Source organism: Theropithecus gelada, chromosome 1 (assembly GCF_003255815.1).
Source record: "Theropithecus gelada isolate Dixy chromosome 1, Tgel_1.0, whole genome shotgun sequence".
Lineage (NCBI taxonomy): Eukaryota > Metazoa > Chordata > Mammalia > Primates > Cercopithecidae > Theropithecus > Theropithecus gelada.
Window position 1 is genome coordinate 183,538,496 of NC_037668.1, and position 14,778 is coordinate 183,553,273.

Here is a 14,778-nt window from a genome sequence, read left to right on the forward strand (position 1 = left end):
TAATAAAAAAGCATGTGTGAAATGAGCACCCTATTAACATCCCGTTTGGTTGAAAAGGTTTATGACTAGGCCGGGCGCGGTGGCTTACGCCTGTAATTCTAGCACTTTGGAAGGCTGAGGGGGGCGGATCACCTGAGGTCGGGAGTTCAAGACCAGCCTGACCAATATGGAGAAACCCTGTCTCAACTAAAAATACATAATTAGCTAGTCATGGTGATGCATGCCTGTAATCCCAGCTACTTGGGAGGCTGAGACAGGAGAATTGCTTGAACCCAGGAGGCGGAGGTTGCAGTGAGCCAAGATCATGCCATTGCACTCCAGCCTGGACAACAAGAGTGAAATGCCATCTCAAACAAATAAATAAATAAAAAAGATTTATGACTCAGGCTGGGTACAGTGACTCACACCTCACGCCTGTAATCCTAGCCCTTTTGGAGACTGAGGTGGGCAGATCACTTGAGACCAGGAGTTTGAGACCAGCCTGGGCAACATGGTGAAACCCCCAGCTCTACCAAAAAATAAAAAACAAAAAAAATAACTGGGCATGGTGGCGTGCACCTGTGGGAGGCGCATGCCACCCCCAGGGAGTACCACAGATTAGCTACTGGAGAGTTCAGGTGGAAGAATCACCTGAACCCAGGAGATGGAGGTTGCAGTGAACCAAGATCATGCTACTGCATTTCAGCTTGGGCAACAGAGGGAGACTTTGTCTCAAAAAAAAAAAAAAAAAAAAATTAAGACTCTACCTAATAATTAATTGATAAATACATTTATTTCTTAAGAAACAAAGCTTAATAGAGCATTTTCTATTAAAAGAAACAACCAGATATGCATTAAAATAGTAGCCAAAAATAATAAATATGATAAAACAGCATCTAAAAACCCTATAATAGTTTTTTGTTAGAATGTATGAGGATTGTCTTTAGAATTGAGCTTGTCCATCACTTGATAAACTCTCCTGGCCCCTTCTCAGAGCAGTGTGTGATGCAATAGATCAATGTTCTGCAAACGTTTTCTATAAAGTGCCAGATAGTAAATATTTTATGATATTTACTATAGGCTATATAGTCTATTGCAAGTACTCAACTGTGTAGTTGTAGGACATGGTAGTATGTAAACAAACGGGCACAGTTTTGTTGCAATAAAACTTTATTTATGGACACTAAAATTTGAATTTCATGTATTAACCATCTGCCATAATATGTTCTTTTTTTTGATTTTTTTTCTACTATAAAGAAATGTTAAACCATCCCTAGCTTGCTGGCCATGCAAATACATGTGGGAAGCTGAATTTGATGCCCAGACTGTAGTTTGCTAACCTTGCAGTAGACTGAATAGGAATCTGGACACTGGCTCTGCACTTGTCAGTAAATAGCAGTGAGACCTGAGAATTTGACCCATCAGCTGTACAATGAAAGAAGGGATGACAGAACCTCTAATGACTTATTCTAAGGTTATATGTGTCTGAAAAGAGGTCAGAAGAGGATGAACATGTATTTACCTACTCATTACCAGGCACTGCATATAGAGTGTCCTTGAAGCAGCCATTATGATCCCCAATGTACTGACGAGAAAACCAAGGATCAGGTCGAGTGATGTCAGCAAGATGGCTGACTAGAAGCCCCTAGCACTTGCCCATGCCTCCATAAACACAACTGAAACAATACACGAATAACTACATTCTAATAAAAGTAAAAATAACGAAAGGGAAGTGTACATTGAAGTGTACATTGAAGGAGTAACAGAAACCCTGATGAACACAGAAACTCAGGATAGCCACAGAGAGAATGAAAGGAAACACTGGGTCTCCACCACCCACTCCCCAAGCCTAGATCAGCTGGGGACCAGGAGGAACCTCTCCCTATTGTGAAAAGCTAGGCTAGAGGATCTCAGCAGCCCTCATTAACACATTAGACACCTACAGTGCTCACCACTGGGGTCCCCTGCAGTCCTCACAGGCACTAAGCCCAGCCGAGGGAGCTGCCTAATGGCCACACAGCTATGCTCCCCCAAGAGAAGGAGTTGACACTGTGCCCTGCCCCCTGTGGCCTGCAAGACTACTGTGCTATACCATCTTGGACCTGATATTACTGCTGGAATGTATCTTGCTCCAGGGGCAAGCAGCCACAACTTCTCTTCATCCCTGAGGGTAAACTGCTGCCAAACTACCCCCACCTGATGGTCTAACATCCCCAAGCCAAGCTGCAGGCAGCTGTCACACTCTTTCCCTTGGGGCCAACCACAAGTGGAACTGCTCTGCCCACTTCTACCCAACTCCTTCAGGCTGAACATTAAGCTCTACACTCTCTCCTGGGGAAATGGCACTTTGGTAGAATTGCCTCATCTACCACTCTCAGCCGCAGCTGCACTCTGCCCCTAGGGGCCTGAACTGGAATGGCATACTGCCTCCTGAGGAAACAGCGCCTTGGTGCAGCTGCGCCATATTTCTCTCCCAGTCACTGCTGAGCCCGGAACCTGTGAACTGAAGCCAAAGTTTCACACGCCCTCCTAGGAAAATGATGCGTTGGTGGAACTCCTCCATCTACCTCTCCCAGTTGCTGCTATACCCTGGCCCCTGGGAGAACAGAACCTTGTCTGTTCAGAGCCGTCACATCTTCTCAGTGCCTGATTTAAAACAGTGTCCTGCCTTCCAGAAGGGTGGTCATGTACACCAATACCTAAGCTGAGTGGCATCTTACATCCCAGGGAAATAGTGCCTGGGCTACCTGGAATAGTCACACCCCTGGCCCTAAGCTGACGTGGCACTGAGCAGCTGTGCATTCCACGGCTAAGATGGCATAGTACCCCGGGTCCCAGGGACACAGAACAGTGGCTGAGCTGAGGAACCCCACACTACAGGCCAAAAGAATTATAGTATCGTGCTTCCCTGGAGCTGAACTAGCCCTCCAGAGTCCTAGCTGCTAAGACATACCTTTCACTGTATCCCAAGTATTCTAGGATAGTTGGTACCACTGTAGCTGGCTTCACAGTATGGGATGCTTCTGAGCCCCACCATCCCAGGGTCCAGAGTCACGACTACATGGTGCCTCATCCCTAGGGACCTGAGTTGCCACTGAGCCCTACTGGCTCAGGTTCCCAAACCCACTCTGTGGGCCCAAACCTCCAGAGTACCCCGTCTTCCCCAACGCTGGGCCAGGGCTGTGCTCTGTCCCTCAGGGTAGAATCACAGTTACAACTGAACCCCTGGGCTTGAGCTACTAGGCAGTGCTGCAGAGTCACATATCCTGGCTCTGTGGGCAGCCTACATCCAACCATTCTACATAAGTGAACGTGCACCCCAAGACCCAAGCGCTACTAATCTGTACAACAGACTCCTGTGACATAAGTTTACCTATATAACCAACCAGAACAGGTACCCCTGAACCTAAAATAAAAGTTAAGGCCGGGCGCGGTGGCTCAATCCTGTAATCCCAGCACTTTGGGAGGCCGAGATGGGCGGATCACAAGGTCAGGAGATCGAGACCATCCTGGCTAACACGGTGAAACCCCGTCTCTACTAAAAAATACAAAAAACTAGCCGGGCGAGGTGGCGGGCACCTGCAGTCCCAGCTACTCAGGAGGCTGAGGCAGGAGAATGGCGTAAACCTGGGAGGCGGAGCTTGCAGTGAGCTGAGATCTGGCCACTGCACTCCAGCCTGGGCGACAGAGCGAGACTCCGTCTCAAAAAAAAAAAAAAAAAAGTTAAAAAACGAAAATAAGCAAAACAATAGAAATACATGTCTATAAATATTACATATGCATATTATGTCTCATTTGAAATATAATACTAGTATATTTTATGTGTACATAATAGATGTACATTATATGCATATATGTATTCATATACATTATGAAAATTATACATTTATTATATATATACACACATATATTATGTATGTATTTTAAAAATTATTTTTAAGCCCTTTATTAAGGTATAATTGACATACAAAAACCTGTAGAAATTTAATGTATACAACTTAATGTCTTTGAAGATAAGTATACACCCATTAAACTGTCATCACAATCAATATCACAAACCTATCCTCCAAAAATTTCTTCCTGTTCCCTTTGGTTTTGTTTGTGTTTCTTTTTTCTTTTGTGGTAAAAACACTTAACACAAGACCTATTCTCTCAGTGAATTTTAAGTATACAATATAGAATTGTTAAATGATATTTCATATGTTGTACAGTAAATTTATCTCTCATGACTGAAGCATGGTACAGTTTAATCAACACCTCCCTGAAGCCGCTGGCAACTGTCATTCTTTTTTCTGCTTCTGTGAATTTATCTGATTTAGATTCAGCACATAAGTGAGATTATGCAGTATTTGTCTTTCTGTGTCCATTTATTTTAATTAGCATGATGTCCTCCAGGTCTCATCTGTGTTGTTGCAAATGGCAGGACTTCCTTCTTTTTAAAGACTGAATAGTACTGCATCATATACACCACATTTTCTTTATCCATTCATCTTTTGATGCACATTTCAGTTGTTTTCATATCTTGGCTATTGTGAATAATTCTGCAATGAACATGATTGTGCAGATATCTCTTCAAGATCCAGATTTTAATTCCTTTGGATATATCCCCCGAAGTGGGATTGCTGGATCAAAAGGTGATTCTACTTTTCATTTTTTGAGAAACCTGCATACTGTTTTCCATACTGGTCATACCAATTTACACTCCCACAAACGAATGTAAATTTGGGCATCCAGCGTGAAAAATAGTATGCAGGTTTAGTGTCAGTGTATAGAATCACAACTGTTTTTGAATATTGATTTTATCCTGCAACTTTACTGAATTTGCTTATTAGTTTTAACAGGTTTTTTTTGGTAATTTTAGGGTTATCTACATATAAGATCATGTCATCTGCAAACAGAGGCATGATAGTTTTACTTTTTCTATATAGTTTCACTTCTTCCTTTTATATTTGGATGCCTTTTATTTTTTATTTTTCTTGTCTACTTGCTCTGGCTAGGACTCCCAGTATTCTGTTGACCAGGAGGGGCAAGAATGAGGATCCTTAGCTTGTTCTGGATGTTAGAGGAAATGATTTCAGCTTTTCACCATTGAGTATGATGTTGCAGCAAGCTTTTCATAAATGGCCTTTATTATGTGGCAGTACCTTCCTTATATATGTAATTTTTGAGAGAAAAATATTTTGAAATTTGTCAAGTAATTTTTTGGTGTCTGTTGAGTTGATGATGTGATTTTTATCTTTAATTCTGTTAATGTGTTGCATCACAGTGATTGATTTGCATAGGTCAAACCATCCTTATAACCCAGGGATAAATCCTACCTGGTAATTGTGTATAATTCTTTTAATATGCTGTTGTATTTGGTTTGCTAGTATTTTTTGCTTTTCTTTTTAAAGACAGCATCTTGCCTGTCACCAGGCTGACATGCAGTGTCATGAACATGGCTCACTGCAGCCTCAAATTCTTCCAGAAATCCTCCCTTCTCAGCATCCCAAGTAGCTGGGACCACAGGCACACACCACCATGCCCAGATAATATTTTTATTTTTTATAAAGACAGGGTTTTGTCATGTTGCCCAGGCTGATCTCGAACTCCTGGGCTCAAGCAGTCCTCCCAGCTCTGCTTCCCAAAGGACTGGGGTTACAGGCATGAACCACTGCACCCGGCCATGCTAGTATTTTCTTGTGAATATTTGCATCTGTTTTCCTCAGGGATATTGACCTGTGGTTTACTTTTCTTCTTGTGTCTTTGTCTGACTTTGGTGTCAGGGTAGCTCTAGCCTCATAAAATTACTTTGAAAATGTTCTCTATTCTTATATTTTTGGGAAAAGTTTAAGAAGGATTAGTATTAATTATTAAAATATTTGATAGAATTCACCAGTGACGCCATCTTGTCCCTGGTTTTTCTTTTTTGGGAAGTTTGTTATTACTTTTTCAGTCTCTTTAACTGTTACTGGTCTGTTCAGGCTTTCAATTTCTTCTCGACTTAGTCATGGTAAGTGGTATGTTTCTAGAAATTTATTTCTTGTGGGTTGTCCAATTTGTTGGTGTATAATTATTAATAATAGTCTTTTATTATCCTTTTTATTTCTGTGGGAATAAATTGTAACGTCTCTTCTTTCATTTACAATTTTATTTAATCTTCTCTTTTTTAAGCCTAGCTAAGGATTTGTTGATTTCATTTATTGCTTAAGAAAACAAACTTAGTTTTATGTTTTTAAAAATTGAGTTTCTAGTCTCCATTTCATTTATTTCTTCTCTAATCTTTATCCTCTTCTTCCTTCTGATAAGTTTAGGTTTAGTTCTTCTTTTTCTGGTTCTGTGAGGTGTAAAGTTAGGTGGTTTATTTGAGATTTTTCTTTTTTAATGTAGGCATTTATTGCCATAAACATCCATCTTAGTACTGCTTTTGCTACATCCCATAAGTTTTGGTATGTTGTTTTTATTTTCATTAGTCTCAAGTATTTTCAAATGCCCTTTTTGATTTTTTTTTTTTGAGCTACTAGTTGTTTAAAAGTGTTTTGTTTAATTCTGTGTATTTACAAATTTTCTATTTTTCCATTTTCTGTTCTTGATTTCTAGTTTCACTCCATTGCACTTGATGATAAAAAAAAAAAAAAATACTTGTGGCCAAGTGTGGTGGCTCACACCTGTAATTTCAGCACTTTGGGAGGCTGATGGGGGTGGATTGCCTGAGGTCAGGAGTTTGAGACCAGCCTGGCCAATGTGGTGAAACCCCGTCTCTAAGAAAAATGCAAAAATTAGGTGGGCATGGTGGTGGGCACCTGTAATTCCAGCTACTCGGGAGGCTGAGGTAGGAGAATTGCTTGAACCCAGGAGAGGGAGGTGGCAGTGAGCCAAGATTGCGCCACTGCACTCCAGCCTGGGTGACAGAGCGCGACTTTGTCTCAAAAAAAAAAAAAAAAACTTGTAATGTTATTTCATTTTATTATTTTAGAGACAGGGTTTCATTCTTTCACCCAGGCTGGAGTGAAGTGGTGTGATCATAGATGTAACCTTGAACTCCTGGGCTTAAGTGATCCTCCCACCTCAGCCTCCTAAGCAGTTAAGACTACAAAGATGTGCCACCACATTTGGCTATGGAATATTTTTAATCTTAAATTTGTTAAGACCTTTTTGTGACTTAGCACATGATCTATTGTGGAGAATAAACTCATCCTAATTGGACTTTTCCTTGATGGCTAGTCTAGTAAAAGGAGACCTTGTTTTCAATACATAATGTTTATAACAGAAATTTAAAACTTTCCTCATAGAATACTCTGAGGTTCATGGTTTGGGGAGGCTTCATATAACAAGAAAGTGAAGAAGGAATGGACATCAACCACTCCCTACCTCCACTGTACTTTAGAGTTTTTGGCCGATTTGGGGAAAGTTGCAAAATGTGTGCCTTAAGACAGTGGTCCCCAACCTTTTTGACACATGGACTAGTTTTGTGGAAGACAGTTTTTTCCGTGAACTGGGGGCTGGGGGGATGATTTCAGAATGAAACTGTTCCACCTCAGATAATCAGGCATTAGATTCTCACAAGAAGCATGCAACCCGGATCCCTCATATGCACAGTTCACAATACTGTTTGCACTCTAATGCTGCCACTGATCTGACAGAAGATGGAGCTCAGGCAGTAATGCTTGCTTACCTGCTGCTCACCTTCTGCTGTGCGGCCCAGTTCCTAACAGGCCATGGACTGATACAGATTTGTGGCCCAGGGTCTAGGGACCCCTGCCTTAACACAACAACCAACTCTTCAATATGTGAAGGTTTATGTGGGTAATTATGTAGTTACTTAGCCAGTATAGGTGACCAGATGGGATTTTTAGTCAGTTTTGTCCTAATTTGCCAGATACTAACTCATTTCTGTGAGGCATGGCCTACCTTGCAAATCTCCTTCTGGGCTTTGGGAATCCAGGGGATCACATCTCCAGAAGGCAACAGTTCCTTCAGGCCCTGAATGGTTTGGGATTTGAGTGGCAAGCGTGGACCAATCTGCTCATTCAGGTAGAGCTCGCAGATTCTGTCACCCAGCAAGTGACGAAAGATTGCATTCCCATTGTTCTTGTTATTCACAAGGACACTGAGGAAATGGTGCAGGTCCTGCCAAAGGTCAAGAAGTTGGATCTCCACTTTCAAATTCAGCTTCTTCAGGTGGTCCCGGAAAGGGTTCCCTGCATAGGAGTCAGCACACAAGGCCAAGTGGATGTATCCTAAAGAGAAGCTTTGCTTGATGGCCTTCTGAATTGTCATCTTGGAGGAGTGATGGATGATGGGGGTGACGGTCCTCAGGTGAGTAGAGACCTTTGTCTCAAAGAGGCCTTCCATGTGGAGGTGGCTCTTGGCTTTATTCTTCATGCTGGATTTTTTTGCATAATGCATATCCTTTTCCAGGGAACTGATTCTTGTTTCCTTTGAAGAAGCCATTTTCAGGAAAGGCATTTGTATAACCACTTTCTCTTGAGGACATGTCTCCTGTAGGGGCGTACCAATAGTATCTGGCTTGAGGTCCATTTCCAGAGACCAAGAATCAGGATCTACCAATTGCCACATCTTCCTCTTGGCTTTCCTGCTTGAGTACTGTTTATGAGAGTGGTGGCACTTCTGGATGCTCATGTTCAGAGGGAGCCCTCCTACGTGGGTGTAGCAAATGCTGTATAAGCGAGTCTCGTACTCCTGCATCAGACCATGGCATGCTTCCTCCTTGGCCATGGTCATCTTGGTGTGGGTATAAAAGTTGGGAAGCCAGTAGCTCTGGAGTTTGAACAGAGCCACTTTCTGCATGTGGCTCAGGATCTCCCTCCTAGTGGTTGACTGGTTGGGATGCCAGATGGAGATGCTCAGGAGGGACTCTGGAAATAATACAGAGAAATGGTGGGTGAAAATGATGTGATGATGGCAGTGATGATGATGTTGGAGAGGTTTTTAAGTTTTTTCACATGTCTTTGTATAGCATTTTATTAGTTCCTCACACAATCCTGGAGTATGAAGAGTTAAAATATAGAGTCGACACATTTTTATGGTTTTCTCGGCACACAGTGATCCCTTTATCTTATTCTCCATAGAAATAAGCCATGTTATGGGATTCTTCTAGTTGCTTTTTAGACTATTAAATGTTACTTCAAAGAAGAGCAAAAGCACAAGAAAAATGATTAAGAACAAGAGATATCTATGTCTGAACAGGATTTTTGATGAAGAGGTTTGGATAAGTAGAACTAGCCCTGATTTAATGTTGTCAATTCTCAATTACCTATGTGAGTAGAGAGGAGTGTGAATAATCCCAAACTGCACATCTTTTGGAACATATCTGTATTCAAGTTCGGAATGCCTCCTCAGTTAATCAATGAACAAACAAATATAAATAAATCTTATGTTCTATAGAAGAAGTTGACAAACTTTTTATGTAAAGGGCCAGCTGGTAAATATTTTGGCTCTGTAAATCACATAAAATTTCCTTCTTTTTTTAAAAGCCCTATAAAAATGTAAAAATGGTCTTAGCTCACAGGCCACGTACACTGCATTTGGCTGGTGGGTTGCAGTTTGTTCTAGAGAATCCCAATTAAAAAAATAAAATACAAAAGTATGTAGGCTTAAATGTTACAGGTGCTTTTCAAGTATCCTGCCCCAATTCCTCCTCCTTTCTTCCAATCAGCCTTCATTGGCAGGTAATATCTCACAGAAAGGCAAGTGCCAGTTTAAAGACAACTGGTGTCTTTCAACACTTTCCTGGTTAAGGGTTGGCGTTGCCACTAGCATCTCTGATACATCAAAGATGGAAAGAAGGTGGGGTTTCCTGCAAAGAAGGAGACTGAGGATTATCAGACACTGGATTTACTTTTTTGTTGCATCCCCCCCAAAATATGCTTTATAATTCTTACTGATGTTCATGTTGCAGAGGGTTACCACCCTGGAGCCCTCCTGCAGATGGGTGGCCCTCAGCATGAGGAGGAGGGACAGATAGTAGTCTCTCACTTCCAGGTCCATCTCATCTATGCTCAGGATCTTCTCAGCAAGGATCCAGAAATCCACCAATTCTTCACCTACAGGTGAGACAAAAGAGGCACAGAGCTATACCCTAGTTTTGCCCCTTTGGTGGTTGCATCTGGGTGAATCAGCTGACATCCCCCACCAGCCTGTTCCACTGCATCAATCATCATTCCTGGTGATTGGTTCAAGGTATCATCTCTAGAAAAGTTCTACTGTGGGGGAAAATTGGAGGCATGGGGAGAAGAGGCTTAATGCATGGGAATCCTTTGACTTTTTGTTGCTGGTGTTAGAAAAGCCATCACTGATCCTGGCTAACACAGTGAAACCCCGTCTCTACTAAAACAATACAAAAAATTAGCCGGGCGAGGTGGCAGGCGCCTGTAGTCCCAGCTACTCGGGAGGCTGAGGCAGGAGAATGGCGTGAACCCAGGAGGCGGAGCTTGCAGTGAGCTGAGATCCAGCCACTGCACTCCAGCCTGGGCGACAGAGCGAGACTCCGTCTCAAAAAAAAAAAAAAAAAGAAAAACCATCACTGGAGGGAAAACTGCAAGACTCTCGTGGTGGATTATGAAATAATTAAATTTTGTCCAAAAAAATGAAGATGGAGTAAAAAAAAACACATTTCCTAGATCATGGACTGAGAATGGCCTGCAGAAGGACACTGGAGCCAAAAGATGTCAAAGACTACATCCCCTTTTGTTAAAACTTGGCAAGGCCTGAACTCTGAGTGGCAAACTGAAAGATGTAGTCCATCTAGATCTTCCCTACCTGCTCCCTGGAAATCCAGGATTTCACCCTCAAAATTAGGGCTAAGGCCTGGATAAAACTTAATGTTGTTGAGCTGGAGTGTCAGCCAGGGCCAGCTACCAGTCTCCCAGAACTCAGAAACTACTGGACTCAATAGCATAGAAGCCAGTGTTCCCATCACTCCCATTACCGGGATTTGTTTACTTGTTCCTTGTTTGTCTTCCCACCAAAATAGCAGCTTTGTGAAGCAGGGACTTATGGCTCTTGTTCAACTTTGTAACCCAAGCTACCAGTGCAGTGGCTGCCACATAGCAGTGCTCAATGATATTGTTAAATGAATGAATGAATAAAAGAGTAAAAGGGTCTCTGACTGCTTTTCCCTTAACCTACACTATGGACCTCAGTTTTCAAAGATTATTATCCAAACTGCATTATTAAACATTTTTATATTCACCATAGGCACACATAACTGTTAACTGGGGCTTAGGGCAACCTGAAAACCATTAAGAACTTGCAAAAGCCCCAGGAACAACCCAAGAACCCACCTGCACTGCCTGTGAGGTAGGAATAGAAGCGCCACATCCCTCTGACCCCGCCAATGCATTTCTGGAGTAGCCACTGGTCTGCCTTTTTCCATCTCATCATCTTGGCTGCCAGGAAAATTCCACCATAAGAGAGAAAGAATGAACTCGTCCCCTGGCCCCGCTCCCAGCCTTGCACACTGCCAGACCCCCATTTGTTTAATGTGGTGAGGACAAATTGTGACCAGTTAGATGAATAGGGTCCAGATTATGTGGTGCTTTTGAAGCTAGGCACCATCCGGTGACACATGTTAAGGTTCATGGGGAGGGACGCACAAGCATGTGCACAATTCACAGATCATAAACACCCTCCAGCCAAAGCCCCTTCCCTTCTACAGTCTCAACCTGACAGGGACTTTGCCCTTAGTGTGCATTTTAATCCAACTTTACATATATATATATAGGGTTAGTTGAATATAGCAGGTGATTTCTTACAACATTTTACTCTGTGAATACTCCTGAATCTTAAATTTGCCTGGGGTGAAATATATTCAGTTTCCTTTGGCTAGTGAGCCAAAAGTGACTAATTCAACTTTAGGTGAAAATTTTATTCATTCATTCTTTCAATACATGTTTATTAAATGCCTACTAAGTATCAGGCACCAATATAGGTGCTTGATATACATCAGCAAACAGAACAAAAAATCCCTGCCTCCAAGGAGTCTGTATTCTTGTGAAGGAGACAGGCACACAATAAGCATAATAAATAAGAACATTATCTAGTGAGGTTGAAGGTTATAATCAGAATAGAAAAAAGGTGGAGCAGGATAAAAGAAATTGGTAGTGCTTCAATGATGAGACAAGATTTGTACAAAGAGTTGAGGAGGTGAGAGAAGGAGCCATGTGAGTATCTACAGAAAGAGCATTCCAGGTAGGGGGAAAAGCCAGTGCAAAGCCTTTAAGTGGAAATGTGTCCAGCATGTTTGAGGAACTGCAAGGAGGCCAATGTGACTGGAATGGAATGAGTGAGAGGAGGGAAGTAGGAGGAGATGAGGTAAGAGAGGAAATAGGGCCAGCTCTCTAGGATCTTGAAGATCACTGTAGGGGTGCTGAATTTCTCATTGACACAGGAGTTATTGGTAGTATTGGAGGTGTTGAGAAGCAGTGCAGACAGTGAGGAAATAATGTGATCTGAAATACATTTTTTCCAATATTTTTATTGTGGGAGAATACATATAACATAAAGTTTACCATCTTAACTATTTTTAAATGCATGGTTTAGTGGCATTAAGTGTATTAATAATTTTGTACAACCATCATGACCATCCACCTCCAAAATTCTTTTCATCTTGCAAAACTGAAACTCTTTACTCATTAAACTCCCTGTTCCCCCCTCCTCCCAGCTGCTGACAATCACCATTCTACTTCCTTTTTCTATGACTTTGACTATCCTAAGTACCTCATATAAGTAAAATCATACAGTATTTGTCTTTCTGTGACTGGCTTACTTCAATAAGCATAATGTCTGCAGGTTTTATTCATGTCATAGTCTGTCATAATTTCTGTTTTATGGCTGAATAATATTCCATTGCATATATATCTCTCTCTCTCTCTCACATTTTGCTTATCCATTCATCCATTGATGGTTACTTGGACTGTTTCCACACTTAACTATTGCAAATAATGCTCCTATGTACATGAATGTACAAATATCTCTCCAGACCCTGCTTTCAATTCTTTTGAGTATATACTCAGCAGTTAAATTGCTGGACCATATGGTAATTCTATTTTTAATTTTTGAGAAACCTCCATGCTATTTTCCACAGTTTGTACCATTTTACAGTCCCACCAACAAATGCAAAAGAGTTCCAATTTCTCTACATCCTCACCAATGCTTGTTATTTTATTTTTCTTGGTACACAATGGGTGTGTGATGGTATCTCATTATAGTTTTGATTTGTGTTTCCCTAATGATTAGTCCTGTAGAGCATCTTTTCATGTGCTATTGGCTATCTGTATATCATCTTTGGAGGAATGTGTTGTTTAATTAAGTATTTTCCCTAGTTTTGAATCATGTTGCTCTTTGTTGTTGTTGGTTTTAGGTGTTCTCCGTATATTCTGGATATCAATACTTTCTCAGATATATGATTTTGAAGATTTTCTTCCATTATTTAGGCTGCCTTTTTACTTTTGATAGTATCTTTTCATGCACAATTTTTTAAATTTTTTATGAAACCCAATTCTTTGTTGTTGCTTCTTCCTTTCCTATCATATCCAAGACATCACTGCCAATTCCAATGTTGTGAAGATTTTGCCCTCCGTATGTTTTTTCATGAGTTTTGCAGTTTATGCCTTAAATTTAGGTATTTGATCCATTTTGAGTAAATTTTCATATATGGTGTTATGTAAGGGTCCAATTTCACTATTTCACATGTGGACATCCAGTTTACCCAGGACCATTTGTTGAAAAGATGATCCTTTTCCCGTGCAATGGTCTTGGCACCCTTGTCAAAAATCATTTTACCATACATGTGAGGGTTTATTTCCGGGCTTTTTATTCTATTCCATCTTTTCATATGTCTGTGTTTATGCCACCACATTGTATTGATTGCTATAAACTTGTAGTAAGCTTTGAAATCAGAAGGTGAGTCCTCCAGTTTTGTTCTTTTTTTCAAAACTGTTATGGCTGTTTGGAGTTTCTTGGAAATTTTAGAATTGACGTTTCTATTTCTGCAAAAGATGTCATTGGGATTTTGACAGAGATTGCATGAATCTGTAGATTGTTTTGGGTAGTATTGGCATGTTAACAACATTAAGTTTTCCAATCCATAAATAAACATGGGAGGCATTTTTTAAATGTCTTCTTTAATTTCTTTCAGCAATGTTTTGTAGTTTTTATTGTGCAAGTCTTTCACCTCCTCAAGTGAATTCCTAAGTATTTTTTTTATTCTTTTTAATGCTATTGTTAATGAAATTGTTCCTATAATTTTCCTTTCAGATTGTTCATTGTAAGTGTATGGAAGTGCAACTGATTTTTTTTTTTTTTCTTTTTTGTCGACTTTGTATCCTGCTACTTTGCTGGATTCATTTCTTAGTTCTAACAGTTGCGTGTGTGTGTGTGTGTGTGTGTGTGTGTGTGTGATCTTTGGATTTTTCTATAAAATACTAAATTATCTGCAAATGAAGATCATTTGACCTTTTTCTTTCCAATTACGATGTCTCTTATTTTTCCTTCTTCTTTTGGCCAAATTGCTCTGGTGAGAGTTTCCAGTATGGTGTGAAATAGAAGTAGTGAAAGCAGGCATTTCCTATTCCTGATCTTAGAGGAAAAGCTTTCAGTTTTTTGTCATTGAGTATGATGTTCACTATGGGTTTTTCATATGTAGCTTTTATTATGTTTAGATAGTTTCCTCTTAATCCGAGTTTACTGGATTTTTTTTAAATGAAAAGGTGTTGGATTTTGTCAAATGCTTTTCCTGCACCTATTGAGATGATTATGTAGTTTTCTTCTTTCATTCTGTTAATGTGGTATATTACA

The 14,778-nt window shown here is 40.7% G+C and overlaps 1 protein-coding gene across 1 annotated transcript in view; it reads right to left on the reverse strand.

Moving 5' to 3' along the window:
* RGSL1 (regulator of G protein signaling like 1) overlaps positions 1-14,778 on the reverse strand; it is a 101,210-nt gene that overhangs the window by 69,260 nt on the left and 17,172 nt on the right. Inside the window, exons 5-6 of the mRNA XM_025353640.1 lie at positions 9,864-10,025; positions 7,870-8,837 (exon numbers count right to left, since the gene is read on the reverse strand). Coding sequence (XP_025209425.1) covers positions 7,870-8,837; positions 9,864-10,025 — 1,130 coding nt within the window. The remainder of the gene's footprint in view (positions 1-7,869; positions 8,838-9,863; positions 10,026-14,778) is intronic.